Source organism: Aquarana catesbeiana, linkage group LG02 (assembly GCF_042186555.1).
Source record: "Aquarana catesbeiana isolate 2022-GZ linkage group LG02, ASM4218655v1, whole genome shotgun sequence".
NCBI classification, from domain to species: Eukaryota; Metazoa; Chordata; class Amphibia; order Anura; family Ranidae; genus Aquarana; species Aquarana catesbeiana.
The window spans coordinates 687,478,788-687,498,688 of record NC_133325.1 but is presented as its reverse complement, the minus strand read 5'-3'; the positions used below and the strand labels follow the sequence as shown (position 1 = coordinate 687,498,688).

The 19,901-nt window shown below is 43.3% G+C and overlaps 1 protein-coding gene across 2 annotated transcripts in view; it reads left to right on the top strand.

Annotated features, from left to right (window-relative positions):
- Positions 1–530: 530 nt before the first annotated feature.
- Positions 531–19,901, top strand: part of PROCA1 (protein interacting with cyclin A1) — a 29,729-nt gene continuing 10,358 nt past the window's right edge. Inside the window, exons 1-3 of one of the 2 annotated variants that reach the window (XM_073616779.1) lie at positions 531–1,058; positions 10,966–11,098; positions 18,629–18,763. In XM_073616779.1, the coding sequence (XP_073472880.1) occupies positions 623–1,058; positions 10,966–11,098; positions 18,629–18,763 (704 nt within the window). In that variant the 5' untranslated portion in view covers positions 531–622. Of the gene's footprint in view, positions 1,059–3,294; positions 3,344–10,965; positions 11,099–18,628; positions 18,764–19,901 lie in introns of those variants that run through there. The other variant, XM_073616780.1, reaches the window with a different exon arrangement.

The following is a 19,901-nucleotide window of genomic DNA, read 5'->3' as shown; positions in this document are numbered from 1 at the left end:
GGAGGCTCATGAAGGTGAGAAGAGCAGGAGGTATTCTGTAGTCCAAATCAGAAGTGAGTAGTCTAAGGTGACAACGCTACTCCTCCATAGATATGGTACAGTGAGCGTTGTCACTCTAGGACAGGGATTAGGTTACCAACAACTAATGCAGCTACCACAGCATTTGTAACATTGTCATTGTTGGGTTTAGATACATAGGGCAATCGCTCCACAAAAATTCTGACTGCTACAAAACAGTCATCAGAATAACACATTTACATCACTATGAGTAGCCAGTAGTAGGAGTGTCCAGCTTTCCATTCACTTACTGCATAGTACAAGATCTCTCTATACAATAGGCAACACATTGAATAGATGAAAGGAGATAGTATTCCTATTATTAATAAAGAATAGCAGGGGGTGTCCTCAAGAAGGGTATTTTTGTGACTGGCTAGTGCTGTGCAAAGCGTGAATCTGTGGAGTGCTATGAGTAGAAGTAGTGAAGAAGTTTGATGTTGCCAGTCTGGCACCTCCTCCTCCTGGTTTTCATTTGTGTGAAGATCAGACCACCTCATAAAGCCCCTGATAAATGCTGCAGGCTCCGGCTGCTGTCTCCTGCTTGTGGTGCTGAACTGAGTCAGACATGAAGGAGATCCTGACTCTTCTACTAAGCTGCATCACTTGTAGAGGGCTAGAGTTAAAGGGCAGCCTTCATGTACAGGACTGTGCACTGCTCTCTGTCCAGGGACATCACACCTACTACCAGGTAACAGATGGCCAGGAGCTGGTGACCTCCACCTGGGACACCAGGAGCCAACTAGTATCATGTTCTGTGGACCAGGATGATGGGACAGTCAGTTCTTTCCTTACCCAGTGCAGCAGGCAAGATGATGTGTTGTACAGTAGCTATGGGGGCTTTGATGAAGCCAGGGTGGCATGCTTATACTTCCTGCAATCAAATCAGCCTGTAAGGAGAATAGAATCAAATGATCAACATGCAAGAGTCAAGAGGGGCTTTACCTATCCAGGGACCCTGTGGTGTGGAGCTGGGAATAATGCAGACAAAGAAACTGATCTAGGTAAGAGCAAAGCTTGTACCAATTTCTAGCTAACCTTTAGAAAAGCCTTTCTCCGCCAGGGTTCCTCCAGAGTTGCTACAAGTTCCTTGGGCAATGAGAAACTTCTGCCTCTCAGATGAGTAATCCCTGACATCAATGATCATTTTAGCTATCTGTAAGCTCCCGATGACCATGAATAAAAAGAATATTAATCCCACAGACCATCACCCTCATGTATTGTGAGTTGTATATATAGTAATTATTTGCAGGGCTTCCCTGAGCCCATAAACTTATTTTAAGGGTTCCCCCATGTTGAGAGGGTTCAGAAAGGCTGGACTAGACAAAAAAATGACCTGGTATATATATATGTATATAAAGGTGGAAGGAGGTTCTAAAGATTCAGTGACTGCTGAATTCAGAAGGCTGAATCTTGGCAGGTCTAGGCAATTGATTTTTCAACAGTAAAAGTGGAGGTGTTGTCCTCAGCAACCAAAGAATGTCATTTCACCAAAGCAGAATAATTGGCTGATTACAACATACAGTCACCTGCATCAAAGTCTAACAGTGCGAATATTTTTAAAACATTTTTTTATTATATTAAAGCTTTTATTTCAGATTTATTGAACCAGACAATAAGTATCCTTTACTAGTTTTTTGTTTTCTTCCAAGAGCATTTGAATGGATTTCTTTGGAAACAGAAAAGTGCTGAATCATAAAGTTATGTACTGCTGGAAAGCACACCCTCAGCATACCATTAAAGTGACACCACAAGAATTTCCTTTCACTTGCTTATTGGCAATCTCAGACAAACACTTTTGAATGTTTCAGTGGGTGCAATTTAGGAACAACTAGAAATATTTTTGTGTTGCCCATAGCAACCAGCTTTTGCCACAGGAGAATGGGATGGGGTGCTGCAGAAGGAACTGATATGATCCACTGTTCTCAGTTTTAATATTCAAAAAACCCAGCATTTAAAACAAAGTCCTTGTCTAGTTTTGCCCTGTGTTCTAATTTATTATGATGTGATAATTATTACAGTTCAATAATATGGAAACTGAGCTGTCAAAACCTGGTGATGGTACATATTCGTTGAAGACAATTTGTCACCAAGAAACCTCGAATAGGACTGCTGTCAGTTGAGGACATTAAAGTTGAACTAAAGGCTAAACCTTTTTTTAATTTTGTATAGAGTAAGGGAGGGCTATAAATCCTGTAAGGTTTATTTTTGCCAGCTCTGTCCCATTGAGGAGATTTCCATTCACTTCCTGTCCCATAGCTAAAAAAGTGAGAGAAAATCCCTCTAGTGTGGGAATTTCTGGTTGTCACCAGGGTCACCAGAACGATTGTCCCCATTGGAAGATTTCCCCTCTATTGATGTTTTGGTGACACTTTTGGCTATAACAGTAAACAGAACAAAAAAAAACAGCAATAAAAACCTGACAGGTGCTCTAATCCCTCTCCACTTTATCCAAAACTGAATAAAAAAGTTTTGCCTTTAGTCATACTTTATGGAAAATGCTCTACAATTTTCAGACAGTGTGAAGCTTTCTCAATGAAATTCAGAAATTAAATCTGAAAGTACCAAAGCTCATCATTTGCTATAAAAAAAAAAAAGAAAAACACTGAAAAAAATTCTGTTATCGTTGGCCGATTTATAAGGGGGCAAAAGAGACGATTGCCCTGGGCCCCTGCCAGAAGGAGCCCCTCTCTATACAAAAATATTCTAGTTAAAAAAATGTGTTTCTTTTATTAACATTTTCCTTGTGAAGCAATATTTTGCCCATAATCATCTTTTAAGATTTTCACACTAGACTGGTAAATTATCTGTTTTAAACAAAGTTATGCCTACAACTGTGTTTGTGTATATGTCAACAACCAGCGGACTGAACGAAAAAAAAAAATGTCTCAATGCTTGTGATTAGTGGTATGCAGTGTCGGCTTCCTGGTGAGATCGGGCAGGTGGGTTGGGACTAGGATCCTGAACACACCTGACCCCATCTCTACTATTTAATAGGCTGTGTTCAGATCCTAGTCCAAACCCATGTGAGTGAGCCCACCAGGAAGCTGTCACTGTACTGGGCCAATCATCTGCAGTTGAGGCATTCCCCCGCCCCACAACCACACGTATACACCTTATGTATATGGGCAGCTGCAGGGCAACAAAAGCCCCAGCCGCAGATGATTGGCCCAGCAAAGGCTACAGCTTCCTGGCAGACTTGCTTACATGGGTTCAACCTAGGATTGGACAAAATGCCCAAGCTCATCCCTACTAATGAACATTGCCTTCTCTCGGCTCTCTATTTCAGGTAACTAAACGTTGTCCTCCCACCCTAAAAATAACCTCTCAGCCATGTTAAATGTTTAAAACTGGAGTTTCTTTAAAACATTATGTTGCTACAGTTTTAGTCACATAAAATACCTGTAATGAAGTGTATCCCACATCCATTAAGCTGATTGATGGTTCCCATAGAAATCTTCTCTCCACTGATGCCTGGTCCTCTTCACAGTGCTGAGCATTCGACACTACATTGATTAATGGCTTCAGGTCTATTATTGCAGTACATTAAAGAGGTCCTGATGGATGCCCACAGCTTTCTCCATTGAAAAAGGTTATTACATTGTTTTCAGATTATGTACCACATCCTGTGAATAGGGGAGAGGATCCTGTGATTCATCTGCCCCTCATCTATTCAAAGAAAATTTTACTGTTTATTGAAAACAGTGCAAGGACGTTTGTTCATGGAGGGGAGGACATAAAGGGGCGTGCAATGTTCTGCAATATTAGACCTGAAAATATTTACTCCCTCAGAGCCAGAAATTCAATGATGTGAAGAGGACCAGGCATCAGTGGAGAGAAGATTTCCACGGGAACCACCAGCTTTCAGGACATGGAGCATACTTCTTTACTAGTAAGTTATGTGACCAAAGCTGTAGCAAAAAAAAAAAAAAAGAAATCTCAGTTTCCAAAGTAAGCACTCTAACAAAGAAACTATAAAGTGTCTGCTATTACCTTTGCAAGCCAGTAGGCTCTCCTAAGAGCCCTTTCACACTGCCAGCACCCGGGTGTCGGCAGTAAAGCGCCGCGAGTTTTAGTGGAGCTTTACTGTCGTTTTTGCGGCGCTTTTCGAATAGAGGGTTAAAAGCACCCATAAAGCGCTGCTGCCGAGGCGCTGCCCATTGATTTCAATGAGCAGGGGCACTTTAGGAGCGGTGTGTACACCGCTCCTAAAGAAGCTGCTTGCAGGATTTTTTTTTTTGATGTCCTGCCAGCGCAGCGCCCCAGTGTGAAAGCACTCGGGCTTTCACACTGGGATTGCAGATGAGGCTTTTTTCAGGCGCTTTACAGGCGCTATTTTTAGCGCTAAAACGCATGAAAAACGCCTCCAATGTGAAAAGGGTCTAAATGTGCCACTTTAGAACAAGTTTTATTTTGTTTCCTAGGTTCAGGGATAAGTCCTGTTTACTGCCCTCTCCCTGTCCAATGAGAATGCTCCAGTGGCTAATAAGGACAATTTTTTACAACTTTCACTCACAGGGTATAAAGTTAACAACGTGCCTCCTGTGTCTGAGTTCAGGCCCTAGTAACAAAGTAGCATCAGGGTTGATTTCTGGCTAAAAAACGTATTGACATGCATCTTGAAGTGAGTTCTTTTAGACAGGACTATTTACCTCTACATGTATAAAAATGTTTAGAAGTTCACTTCAAGCATATGGAGGAGACACTCCATTTTGCTGTATTCCAATATGGTTTCTTCGGCAATACATGCATAAACAATAAGGTATTTTAATATGTCTGCATATTTCTCAAGCCTCCTTTAAATGTTTTCCCAAATATGTAGGCTAAACAAACAGCTTCATAGCAAACAGAGAACATTTCCATATATATTTTCTTATATTTTGCAGTATTAATTTCTTTTTTATACTTAAAGATGATTTATATAACTGCCTAAGTAGTCCATTAATACGCTTCTTGTATATGTGGCTCACATTACTATCATTTATGCATGTTAGCTGCCAGTCAGTCTGTGTGCACAAATGACAGGATGACAAAGCAGATTTGCTTATTCTGAATGTGCTAAGAAAACTCCCGAGGTGCCAGCAGGAGAATAAAGATCTATTATCCAGAGAATGCCAACCATACTTGTAAACTTTTTCTTTTGAAATCGTAGTGGAGATAACTGCTAAGATCTCAAATTAACATTTTGATCATTGCTTATTCCAAATCAAGTGAGATAATCTGCTATAACCTTAAAAGAGAAGTATGGGCAAATCTTTTTTGTTATATTTCTCTTCTGAGCCACAAGAGTGCACTTGCTTGTGCTCTCCTGTGACCCAGAATCAGAACAGCAGGCTCAAGCATGCTTTCAGCTGATGTCACAGAGCAGGTCCAGGCTCTGTAAGAATCCCAACACTAATGTCAGGATCCACCCAGCTGGCTGACCGGCAGCTGGCTCAGCCTCTTAGTGTGCCACTGAGAGCCTAAGCCAGCTGCTCCTGCCCAGGGCCATCTTTAAGGCAGGGAAAAAGGGGCAGCTGCCCAGGGCCCTTCATTGTTGTGGGCCCCATGCAGCTGCCTCATACTTGCCAACTATCCCAGTTTAAATTCCCTTGCCCCTTGAAATTTTAGTCCCATGCTGTGTCCCGATATCTCAGTGTGAAGTTCTGTTACGAATGCTGCCCAGCTCTGCCCTATTGCAGTTTACAGATGACTCAGCTGCAGACCCTGTGTTTACATGTAAATAACCTGCATTAATATGTAAATAACAGTGGACCGGTGGCATTGATATGTAAATAGAGGCGGCATTCATATGTATATCATGCTGCCCTGAGGTCATATCCACCATCACTTCTGCTGAATGGTGCCCACTGGGGAGGTGAATGGGCATGCTCAAAAGTCCTGCCTACAACTGTGGTCACTAATGCCGCGTACACACGAGCAGACTTTACGGCAGACTTTCTGAATGAACGGACTTGCCTACACACAATCCACCAAAGTCCGTCAAATTCGTACGTGATGACGTACAACCGGACTAAAACAAGGAAGTTCATAGCCAGTAGCCAATAGCTGCCCTAGCGTGGCTTTTTGTCCATCGAACTAGCATACAGACGAGCGGACTTTTCGACCGGACCCAATTTTGATGGATTGATTTAAAACATGTTTCAAATCTAAGTCCGTCCAACTTTTGAGCAAACAAAGTCCGCTGGAACCCACACACGATCGAATTGTCCGACCAAATCCCGTCCGTCAGGCAAAGTCTGACGTAAAGTCCGCTCGTGTGTACGCGGCATAAGCCTAACATCAGCCTGTTCTGTAAAGGTAAGCAGATTAGAGGTGGAACCCTTCTTCAAAATAACATGGTGCCACAGCACCCTGAATTTTGGTGCATGAAAATACGCACATCTCAGCACATGCGTGAAGGTTTAATTAACAATTAATAGCACTGCTGTGTATCTGTGGTGTGTATGTAGAGCCTTTTTAAAATTTGCATAGAGTAGGTGAAGGGTTAACACTAGTGTTATTTTTGCTGTCTGTATCCCAGAACAAAGTTTGTGGAGGAAACCGATAACTCTCCCTCCTTTACAAATCATGAATTTTAGGTTATGCGATTCAGTATCTTCCAATTGGAAGAGGACTATTTTAGGTCTTAATTTATGTTGATAGTTTGAAACTTGAGAGACAGTTGGTTGCACTGGGGCGCAGTCATGTTGGAACAAATTGTCCAAAATGTCTTGGTATGCTGACGCCTTCAGAGTTCCCTTCACTGGAACTAAGGGGCCAAGGCCAACCCCTGAAAAACAACCCGACACCCTAATCCCCCCTCCATCAAATGATTTGGACCAGTGCACAAAGCAAGATCCATAAATACATGGATGAGCAAGTTTGGAGTGGAGGAACTTGACTGGCCTGCACAGAGTCCTGATCTCAACCCGATAGAACACCTTTGGGATGAATTAAAATGGAGACTGTGAGCCAGACCTTCTCATCCAACATCAGTGCCTGACCTCACAAATGCGCTTCTGCAAGAATGGTCAAACATTCCCATAGGCAAATGCTTATTTTTATTGTACTCCCTTGTCTTTGTCTAATTTTTTGTAGTGTATGTATAATAAGCCTTTGTCATCAGGCTGCCTCTCGGTCCCTCCTTTACTTCCTGGCTGCCCCATCATTCCACCACACATCATTGGGGATCCGATTGAGGCTCTGCACATGCTGGCTTCCCTCTTCCTAGTGACATCCAGGAACACATGAAGGTTTCGCCATCGCAGCACTGCTCCACCAAGCCAGACCACCACCGACTGTTGTTTAAAGCGGAGTTCCGCCAACATTTTTTGTTTTAAAAGTCAGAAGCTACAAATACTGCAGCTGCTGACTTTTAAAATATGGACATTTACCTGTCCTCACCCAAAGCCAATCTGTCCCTTGGCTCTCAGGTGGAGGTGCCGCCATCTTCAGTAAGGTCCCTGCTGTCTTCTGGGACCTGTGTGTCTCCCAGAAGACAGAGGGGGGGACAGAGGAGGGGCCGGACATGACATAGATCGCTGCGGAGCCTGTGGTGATCTATGCCCAGAAGTGGGAGCAAATACCTGGATTAGACAGGTATCTGCTCCCCCCTGAAAGGTGCCAAATGTGACACCGGAGGGGGAGAGGAATCCGAAAAGCGGAAGTTCCATGTTTGGTTGGAACTCCACTTTAAGGTACTGTCACAGTGAGGAGCACGCTTTGCAGTTGTTCCATCTATGCAAGAAGATGTCTAGATGATTGTTCATGCAATCATATGTCATTATTAAATCGGCTTCTATCTCTTGAACGTTTTAATAATTTGACTGTTTGTCCTTTCAAGACTGTCCTGATCAGCGCTTTTCAACTGTGGTTGCTGAATGTTTTTACTTATATTCACACCCGCCCTGGTGTGCTCATCCACACAGCTGCTCTTTGGGCTCTTGCAGGACATTCACACGGTTCTTAGTGCAATAGATGTCCCAGTTTCCTGGCGCCAGACTGTTTTTGTCTGTTCATTGCCAAAAGAGTTGAAGCTGTTATAGCTGCAAAGGGTGGGCCAACACAATACTGAACTCTATGAAATAAACCCATATACACACTATTAGATTTTCTGCAGATTTTTGTCTTCAGATTTACCAAAACCATGTAGTGCAAGGGGCTGCCTGATTGCATACAAATTAAAACTCTTATGCCCTGTACACACGGTCGGATTTTCCGACGGAAAATGTGTGATAGGACCTTGTTGTCGGAAATTCCGACCGTGTGTAGGCTCCATCACACATTTTCCATCGGATTTTCCGACACACAAAGTTTGAGAGCAGGCTATAAAATTTTCAGACAACAAAATCCGTTGTCGGAAATTCTGATCGTGTGTACACAAATCCGACACACAAAGGGCCACGCATGCTCAGAATAAATTAAGAGACGAAAGCTATTGGCTACTGCCCCGTTTATAGTCCCGACGTACGTGTTTTACGTCACTGTGTTCAGAACGATCGGATTTGTGTGACCGTGTGTATGCAAGACAAGTTTGTGTGACCGTGTGTATGCAAGACAAGTTTGAGCCAACATCCGTCGGAAAAAATCCATGGATTTTGTTGTCGGAATGTCCGATCAATGTCCGATCGTGTGTACAGGGCATAAAGGTTTGACCTCATATTATATGGCTTTGGTAAATCTGAAGACAAAAATCTGCAGAAAATCTAATAATGTGTATGGGGTCTAAAGGCCCGTACACACAGTCATAAAATCTGAAGATAAATTTCGTCCGATGAACGATCTGTCGATTTTCTGATCGTTAGTATGCTGCTTTTGACAGCCGATTACGAATTTTCGGCAGACAAAAACTGGATGTGCAGGCTTGAAAATTTTTGTCTGATGTGACCACAACGTCCGATTTTCTTTTCATTAGTACGGTTTTCTGACAAAAAAAAAATCTGAAGAGCAAGACTAGACATGCTCAGAAATGAAAGAACACATAGAAAACAATTCAACACATTACGTCAATTCTGACGTTGAATTCTGTCGTCAGAAAATTTTCTGATGGTGAGTACCCTCTTCACTTTCGATTTGAGACTAACATCAAACAAAAAACTGACGAACATTCGTTTAATAATCTGACCGTGTGTACAAGGCTTAAGGCTGGGATGCCATTAAAGTTTGTGTGTGTGCGTGTGTGTATAAAGGCAGGTGTCCCAATACTTTTGACAATATCGCGTGTATATATACACTGAGCAAAATTTTAAACGCAACAAAATTATAAACGCTTGCCCCTATTTATCATGAGCTGAACTGAAAGATCTACGACTTTGTACACAAAAGGCCTACTTCTCTCAAATATTGTTCACAAATCTGTCTAAATTTGTGTTAGTGAGCACTTCTCCTTTACCGAGATAATCCATCCACCTCACAGGTGTGGCATATCAAGATGCTGATTAGACAGCAAGATTATTGCACAGGTGTGCCTTAGGCTGGCCACAATAAAAGGCCACTCTAAAAGGTGCAGTTTTATTGCACAGCACAATGCCACAGATGTCGCAAGTTTTGAGGGAGTGTGCAATTGGCATGCTGACTGCAGGAATGTCCACCAGAGCTGTTGCCCTTGAATTGAATGTTCACTTCTATACCATAAGCTGTCTCTAAAGGCGTTTCAGAGAATTTGACAGTACATCCAACTGGCCTCACAACCGCAGACCACGTGTAACCACACCAGCCCAGGACCTCCACATCCAGCATCTTCACCTCCAAGATCGTCTGAGACCACCCACTCGGACAGCTGCTGCAACAATCGGTTTGCATAACCAAAGAATTTCTGCAGAAACTTCAGGGAAGCTCCTCTGCATGCTCGTCGTCCTCATCGGGGTCTCGACCTGACTGCAGTTCGTCAAATGCTCACATTCGATGGAGTCTGGCACTTTGGTGAGGTGTTCTTTTCACGGATGAATCCCGGTTTTCACTGTACAGGGCAGATGGCAGACAGCGTGTATGGCGTCATGTGGGTGAGCGGTTTGCTGATGTCAACGTTGTGGATCGAGTGGCCCATGGTGGGGGTGGGGTTTTCGTATGGGCAGGCATATGTTATGGACAACGAACACAGGTGCATTTTACTGATGGCATTAAGAATGCACAGAGATATCGTGATCAGATCCTGAGGCCCATTGTTGTGCCATTCATCCACAAACATCACCTCATGTTGCAGCATGATAATGCACGGTCCCATGTTGCAAAAATCTTTACACAATTCCAGGAAGCTGAAAACATCCCAGTTCTTGTATGGCAGCATACTCACCGGACATGTCACCCATTGGGCACGTTTGGGATGCTCTGGATCGGCGTGTTCTAGTTCCTGCCAATATCCAGCAACTTCCCACAGCCATTGAAGAGGAATGGACCAACATTCCACAGGCCACAATCAACAACCTGATAAACTCTATGTGAAGGAGATGTGCTGCACTGCGTGAGGCAAATGGTGGTCACAGATACTGACCCCCCGACCCCTAAATACAGTAAAACTGTTCATTTTAGAGTGGCCTTTTATTGTGGCCAGCTTAAGGCACACCTGTGCAATAATCATGCTGTCTAATCAGCATCTAGATATGTATGCCACACCTGTGAGGTGGATGGATTATCTTGGCAAAGCAGAAGTGCTTACTTACACAGATTTAGACAGATTTGTGAACAATATTTGAGAGAAATAGGCCTTTTGTGTACATAGAAAAAGTCATAGATCTTTGCGTTCAGCTCATGATAAATTGGGGCAAACACAAAAGTGTTGCGTTTATAATTTTGCTCAGTGTATATATATATATATATATATATATATATATATATATATATATATATATATATATATATATATATATATATTATATTTTTGTATTTTATATAGTTATATATTTTTGTGTGTATATGTGTGTGTATTTTCAGGTGAACACAGAGAAACAGACTCATGCTGCCGGACACATGACCACTGTGAGCACGTCATCCACCCTTTAACCTCCAACTATGGCCACTGGAACCTCCGTTGGCACACCCTCAGTCACTGCCAGTGTGACAACAAGTAAGTTTCTTATTTGTCATTGTTGGGGTGACTGGCAGGGACTGGTATTTTTATTAGGAAGTTTTGTTGACATATAGAATTGTAAAAATGTTCTAACATGTGGTCTCTGCTAAATTGTATAAATACTGTAGCTGCTGACTTTTAATAAGGACACATACCTATCCAGGGATCCCGCAATGTCGGCCCCCCAAGGCCGATTCGTACACCGGCTCGGGTGCAGCCATTGCCATTGCAACTAAGGGAAACCTGTGAAGCCTTCAGTTTTTCAGGCTTCACAGACGGTTTGCCTACTGTGCATGCGCGAGTCGTGGGGCACTTTCTGAATGGCCACCTCGTCTTCTGGGATACACACAGGTCCCAGAAACAGCAGTGGGGAAGGAGGAGGGCTCGCTGCAGAAGAGGAAATTACATACTTCACCGCAGCCCAGCTGGGAGGAAGTACACTTTTGTCACTCATAAAAGGTAAGAAAAAAAATTATATGTCCAAAAACGAGGGGTGGTCTTTAGACCTTCTTGTAAAGTTCGGTGGAACTCCGCTTTAACAGTAAGTAACACAATAAGGCTTCATGTACACTGCTGCTGGTAAACGGACGTTTAGGAGCAGTTGGGCATTTTTTTCAGCTGCTTCTGAACTCCCCTCTATTTTATCTTATCAGTACATGTACACAGGGTCGTTTATAGTCGTTTCTAGGCAGTTGAGTTCAGAAGCACTTTTTGGAAAGCAAAAAAATGCATTCAGGATGGATGTTCAGAGGCATTTGAAACGCCAAATGCCTGTAACAGCTTGTGAACGCGTGTAAATGCAGTAACTCCCGTTTAGCCACGTTTCGTTTATAGGCATTTTTAATGGAGTTTTTATGGGTTCTTGTGCATTCTTTGTTGGAATTCATAGAACATTTTTAGCAAACAGTGGTATCTTTGCTAAACAAAACTCACTGTGAGTTGGTTATGCCTATTGCAGCACTACTCCCATAGGAGCCACAGGAATTACTGTCCAAATCTTCCCGAACAGACACACAACAGGCTCGTTCACTTCTTTGCTAAGGACCAGTCTAGGGGATGTTGTTTTTTTATTTTTGGAGAACTTGGATAGGGATGAGGGAGGTGGTGGGATACTCCAAAGATAAGAAATATGTACAATTGAGGACTTGGTTTTCCTTTAAGACAAGCTATGATGAAGTCTGGGCTTGTAACAAACAGTAGACTTCAGTTTGTTTGGCTGTACTTCTCCTGTGGATCACAGGAGTGCAGTGCATTCTGCACTCCTGTGACCCATTTTCAGCTGAAGCTCACTGTCGACTGACATCACAGAGCCAGTCCAGGCTCCGGCAGGATCATGACAACGAAGTCAGGATCCGCCCACATGCCTGGACCAGCACTCAGCTCAGCCTTTCAGCGAGCCGCGGAGACGGCCGCTCCCGCTCTCTCCACAGCCCAGTGCTCCAGTGAGTGAGGAGGGGGCAGAGCAGACAGCAGTGACTGACAGTCACCAGCTCTCTGCTCAGGGAGCCTTGAGATCCGAGCGATCGGCGGTGTTAGATCATTCAGTTCTCCGTGTTAGAGCCGGTGAAAGATAGATGCAGCATCGGACCGATGAAGCATCCAGCTAGGCAAGTATAATTTTAAAATGAAAAAAAATCCATACTTCTCTTTTAAGTAGAAGTGGAGACATTAGAGCAAAGTCCCCTTAAGTAGGAAAGTGACTGGACACAGTTCTTCAGGACACCAGCCAGTGTCCCCTTTAATAGACCCACAGCTGACTATAACAAGGCACCAGAGGGGTTGGCTAAAGCGCAAGGTCCCCAAGATCTTTCAAAGACTGTACTCACAAGGTCCAAGGACAGATGGAGCCCCCTTCCAATCCTCCAAGCAATGCCCTCCAGTGACACCAGACTGATGTATGGCAGACAGCTCACCTCAGCTTCTTCCAAGCACCTGGTTCTCAGCATTCTTTACTCAGTTTGAGCACCTGACGTCTCCTCATGGTAGCTTGTGCCTGAGAGGGCAGCGTGCCCCCCTCAGGCTGGACTCCTCCACTCTGGGGCAAGACCCAGAGCTCTGTGTGCTCCGAGAATAAATACAGTCTCCCAGCATGCCTTCAGAGCCTGCCTTTCTGGGATAGGCTGGGACTGCATCAATATTCATGCTCCCATCTGTATAGCTCCACACCAATCATCCAGAAACTTCTCAAGTTACCTGGATACAGAGGGAGCTATCCAGCAGACTGGCAACAGCAGAACACACAAGTCAGACCTAACTAAACAATCACAGCTCACTGGATACAGTGAGCCAAATTATGCTTTTTATCTTAACCAACATTTAAATTCACACTGCCTATAGTGTGGCAACTAAATTTACCTATCAAAAACACACTCTAAACCTTATCTAACTATCCTAGCACCTACATAGGAGGGTGCTACACTATGCTAGTAGTAGAACAAGATCATGGTAGCAAAGCTGTGTGATTTTTCATTGAAACTATCCCACTTGGAGGCTGCCTACAAGGTCCTCCTTCGCTGTTACTGGGTTCCAGCCCGCATTGCCAAGGCAAACCCATCCCATAGTGATAGATTCTTCGGGGGGTCAGCGAAGAGATAAAATACACATTTGGTTGTCCTGCCCCGCTTCGTGGGATTTTGGTCAAGGGTCTTTGGACTCCTGTCTACCCTCCTCCACGTACCCTTCCATAAGGACCCTAAACTTGCATTGCTCAATTGTTCTAAACCTGCATTGCTCTTAGGAGTGAGAACACCCCTTCTTTGGAAAGAGGGCTTTGGTGAAGACCTGGTGGGCTTTGTGTCCTAAGACTTGCTCCAAAAGGAAGGGTTTTGACCTTCCTCCTGTGAGATCTTTTAGGAATTGAAGTGCCTCCCACAAAAGATGTCTGTCTTAAAAAGGTGTATGTTTAAGGTTCTTTTTGCAGGCAACTTCAGCTGACCAGATGTTCAGCCTCGAGATTCTGCACATGTGAATGGAGATAAGGACCATTCTGTAAATTTGTCTTATTACATGTTCTAGGGCAGTGATGGCGAACCTTGGCACCCCAGATGTTTTGGAACTACATTTCCCATGATGCTCAACTACACTGCAGAGTGTAAGAGCATCTTGGGAAATGTAGTTCCAAAACATCTGGGGTGCCAAGGTTTGCCATCACTGTTCTAGGGCTTCTGCCCAAAAGAGCAGAGCTGAAGGTAGTTGCTTCATTAAAGCATGGTCCTGGAACACGTGATCCTCTTGGTTGTTCATTACCCTAGTCCAGTTAGCTACAATTTGACATAAGGAAATGGCTGCAAAAGCTGGCTGCAGGGCTGGGCCTGTAAAAGTAAAGAGAAGCTTTAGACGCATCTCAAACTTTCTGTCTGCAGAATCTTTCAATTGGTAGAGTGAGGTGTTTGTTTAAGACCGAGACTGCAGGATCAACTACAGGAATGGATTACGTTTTAGTGAACTATACTTTCCGCTGGATAGAGTTTGGCAAATATTTTTGAAGGGGTGAAAAACTTTTCTGGAGTAATTTAATGATCGTAGATTGCTCGTTTTATTGGTTCATGAACAGGGAAAATCTTAATAGGATTTGTAGCCAAAGGGGCATGGTAGGACAGAGGAAAATCAAGAATTACAATGCTGAGGTTTTTGTGCAGGGCAGGAATGAGTTTATCCACATTAGCAAGCATGCTGCATTAAGCTCCCGCTTTTAGTGTAAAAGCGTGAGGGGGAGAAAAATCTTCTACAGTTTCCGCTAAAACTGCTTCTATAGCCTCCTTCATTCCCTTCAGTGTCTTCATATCAGGATTGACTCGGGGACAGATGGAGGGGCTGGAAAAGGGGCTTGGCATTTAGTAGTCCTGGACAGAGATGGCTGTATTAAAGCCATAAGTTGCCCAAGGAATTGTGACATGGATGCTTTTGACAGCTAAGCTGCTTGTTGCATGCCTGAGATAGAGCTATAATCGGGGATGCAGAGATCAGTGTTGAAATTGGTTCCTGTTTCCAGTGCAAGAGAATCATCATTACTCTGAGGTTGAATGTTGTGTTGGTCTTCAGCATTGTGAATATTTGCCTGAGGTTTAGCCTCAGCTCCCTTTTGTCTGGTTTCTGTCATAGCTACATGTGAGGGTATTCCCCTATGGGTTGCTCACAGATTAGGGTCTGGAATAAAGGGTAAACATGTCCAGAAGGGGTACAAAGCAACCTGGATTTAGACCTTCATGTAGCAAATACTCATAGCGAAATTGAAGGAGGAAACGCCTGAGTACCCTATAAGAGCTAGAGAAATGGCAGTAAAGTGTGTGACCAGTGGTGCGATGTAACACCTAGTCATCTACTTAAGATTGAGCTCTGAGTGGTTGAATTATAGCACCAAGTTTGAAAAGATTTTATTGTAAAATGAATACATTCCAAACATAGCCCCAGTTTTCACAGTAACAGTCAGATAAAGGGTGCCCCTGTCTTACCTGTCCACAATGCTGGACTGTATATAAAGTCCATGCTTCTCCCATCAAGGACAAAGGTGTCTTCAGGGTCTGGGTTGTGCCCAGGTGAACCCCAGTGCAAGATCCAGTGCCCAAAGCAATATAACAGGCTGTCCCCACAGGTACAGCTCCCAAGGTTTTACAGTGGTTGTGCTGATCTGGATGCACTGCTTGTATTTATGGTATAAAAAGGCAGCGAAGATGATAATCCAAATCTAAAATTATAAACTGTGTGTAAAATGGAAGACTGCTAGCTCTCGCAGTTAATCGTGCTCACTCTGATGCCTGTCTGCATCCAGGGCCACACGCATGTGATCGCAGCATGAGCAATTACATGCAAGTGGGTGCAGTTAACTGTGATTGCTGGCAGCCTCCCATTGCTTTCAATGGGGCTGCCTACTCGCAGCTAATCTCGGGAACCCCCGCTGAGGTGCATGCATGTCATTGTCAGCAGGGTACATTCTTACAGTGTGCATTTTCCATTGATCAAAAATTGTATTTGATTTATTTATTTCTGAGGAGGATTAGGTGAGTTAGTTTTGTGTGTGTATCTGCCATTAAAATGTAGTACCAATAATAATGCACCAAATAATACTTATACCACGTGTTGTTGCGTGCATTAATGTGCTTGAAACTTTATATACAGTATGTGCACAAGTATAACTGGGCTCTAAAGGAAACCTGTACTGAAAGAAATATAAAGATTGCACTGGTTGATTACCTACTACTGAAAGTGTTTGGAGAATGCCACTTTTGGCTTTGGACAACTTCGTCTGCTTAATCACTTGCAACCCAGCTGCCGCTGATATTCGGCAGCTAGTCAGCTTGATTGCGCAAATCGCCATACCGGTACGGCAGTTCGTTTAAGAGCTATAGAGCCGGAGCTGATTCGCGTGGCTGGCGGCCGCATGGTCCACCGCCCCCCCCCCCCCCCCCGCGATCGCTTCTCAGAGAGGTAGAACGGGGATCTGTCAATGTAAGCAAACAGATCCCCATTCTGTCAGGGGTGTACAACATGATCATCTGTTCCTAGTGATTAGGAAAAGCGATCTCTCTGTACTCCCTGTCAGTCCACTCCCCCCCACATTTAGAAACTTGTCCCTAGGACACACTTAACTCCTTGATCACCCCCTAGTGTTAATCCCTTCCCTGCCAGTGTCATTTATACAGTAATCAGTGCATTTTTATAGCACTGATCACTGAATAAATGTCACTGGTCCCAAAAAAAGTGTCAAAAGTGTCCGAGCTGTCTGCCGCAATGTTGCAGTCTCGCTAAAAATCGCCGATCACCGCCATTACTAGTAAAAAAAAAATAATAAAAATGACAAATCTATTCCCTATTTTGTAGACGCTATAACTTTTGCGCAAACCAATCAATATACGCCTATTGCGATTTTACCAAGAATATGTAGTAGAATACATATTGGCCTAAACTGATGAAGAAATTTGTCTTTTTACAGTTTTTGGGGGGATATTTATTATAGCAAAAAAGTTAAAAATATTGTTTTTTTTTTTCAAAATTGTCGCTCTTGTTTTGTTTATAGCGCGAAAAATAAAAACCGCAGAGGTGATCAAATACCACCAAAAGAAAGCTCTATTTGGACATCAGTTTTGTTTGGGTACAGTGTCGCATGACCGCGCAATTGTCAAAGTGACGCAGTGCCGTATCGCAAAAAATGGCCTGGTCATTAAGGGAGTGAATCCTTCCGGGGGTGAAGTGGTTAAGGACATTTAAAATTAACAGACTTACTGCAAGAATTACAGAAACAGTTGAAAATAAAGAAAAGTAAAGCCTAAAAAGAAAGCTAATGCAACTATCACATCTAATAACTGGTAAGCTGCAATATATTAAAGTGGTTGTACACCCTTACATATACCCAGTAAAGTGAATGGCTTCAGGTGAACACAGAAGTAAAACATATCCTCCTACATGCGTTGTACCTGTTTATCTGCATCCATTCCAGTCCAGAATTCATATAACTTGTCTGGGCTTCCAGAAAACGGGGCGGAGGGCTGAAATTACACACCGCAGAGCTCAGGGAGGAGAGCTCTGAGAGCTGATTGGAGGAAAGGGGCACACCCACTTTACACAGCACAGAGCTGAGGGTGTCAATCGCAGACTGTATGCTTGAGGTCTGTCCCGTCACCTTTTTTCTCTTGGTGTCAGGAACATTTATCTGAAGTGATTCATGCTGATAGCAGAGGAACAAAGAAGATGGGAATGACACCTGGGGGAGATTTACTAAAACTAGAGCACTCAGAATCTGGTGCAGCTGTGCAGTTAGCCAATCAGCTTCTCACTTCAGTTTGTTCAATTAAGCCTTGACAATAAAATCTGTAAGCTAATTGATTTCAATGCAGCGCTGCACCATAATTTGCACTCTCCAGTTTTAGTAAATGTTCCCCTTAGTGCTCTTAATAGAGACAAGTACACACTATAGAGGAATAAACTTTGTTCAATTTTCATGTCTGAGATTTACAACCACTTTGATTCGTTTTTGGGTTTAATATGGCATGAAGCCTGTTGTTTTCTACGCAACTGACAGTGAATAAGTTAAATAAACTTTGCACTTAAAGTGTATGGGCCCTTTCACATGGGCTTTCCGATCAGGTCCGCCTGTCAGTTTTTCAGGTGGACCTGATCGGATGCTCCATTCACCCCTATGGAGCGGCGAATGTCAGCAGCGACATCTGCTGACGCCTGCCGCTATCTGATCCTCTCCGTGAAATCCAGACGGAAGGAGACCCTATTTTCCATCTGTCTGGAGGATCTGATCAGATGGGATCGGATAAAAACGGACAGGCGGTCCGTTTTCATCCGATCTCCTCGTAGGGGAGAGCGGGGCTCTGACAGGTACGTCTCTGCACAGTGAGCGGAGACTGACCTGTTGTCCGCCTGCTTAGCGGGGATCAGTGGATCAATCCCCCGCTGAGCTAGTGGAGTCCGCTGGGCAGACAAGCCCGTGTGAAAGGACCCTATGAAAGAACTATTGCCTGCTTGCAACGATAGCTTTACCACTGCATTATTGTACTGTTGATTGTTACTTTTTTCTCCTAGGTTTAAAGATTGCCTTCGAAAAGTTAATGATACAGCTTCACGGGTGGTGGGGCAGGCTTTCTTTAATGTAATTAAGGTGCAGTGCTTTGAGTTAATCTACAAGGAGCAATGTGCAAAAAGGACCTGGTATGGATGGTAAGTACAGGAAAGCAGCCATTTTTTTTGCCAACACATATAGGTATGTCAGTGTTATACTGTCCATGTAAAACTAGTACACTGCCTGGGCTAGCCCACAGACCTTGGTAAAGACAGGATGGCAAAAGTCACAAGCCAAAAAAAAATCGTTATTCATCTTTACCCACTTGTCTACCAGAGCCATTTTTTTCAGGTTTTGCACATGTTAAAATGCACATTTTAGGCCTGAAAATTAGTTAATACATTATATATAAATCTGAAAGCAGAGACCCTGCAGAATAAATTGATAGTTGCAACTTATGTTGCATGATATTGGGGCACGTTTATCAAATACATATTTTCAGTAAAAATTATGCTAAAGCAAATTTTAGTGCACACAAACAATATATTACCCATATTTGTGGTGACATATAAAAGTTGAATTTGGAGGCGTAAATAAATACCAAACATGTCAAGCTTTAAAGCAGAACTCTGGGATCGGCAAAAAAATCCCCCATTAGTACACCCCCCTACACAAAACACTAAACTGTTATTACATTTATAAAATTCCTTTCCATGGAAGAGAAAAGTCTAATTGAATTTTCAGGAGGTCCTCATGTACACTGCTGCTGGTAAACGGACGTTTAGGAGCAGTTGGGCATTTTTTTCAGCTGCCCCTGAACCCTCCTCTGTTATCTTATCAGTATATGTACACAGGGTCGTTTATAGTCGTTTTTCGGCAGTTGAGTTTTTAGAAGCATTTTTTGGAACGCCAAAAAATGGGTTCAGACGGATGTTCAGAGGCATTTGAAACCCCAAATGCCTGTAACAGCCTGTAAACGCTGCTAAACACAGTAACTCATGTTTAGCAGCGTTTCATTTACAGATGTTTTTCATTTAAAGAAAAAAAGAAAAACGTTTGCTTCTAGACGCAAACTCGGCACATAAACGCGTTCAGGAGAGGTTAAAAAATGTCCCGTGTACATGAAGCCTTAGAAGAGGGATTACATTATATCCTCTCCTCTCTCTACAGTATAATCAAACTTTGAGAAATGCAGTGAATGTGGGAGGGTAAACTAGGCCTCTACATGTTAAATGTGAACACTTCAACATAAATCACAACCCCTCATTCTGCAGTCAGCCACACTACTCTGTAACA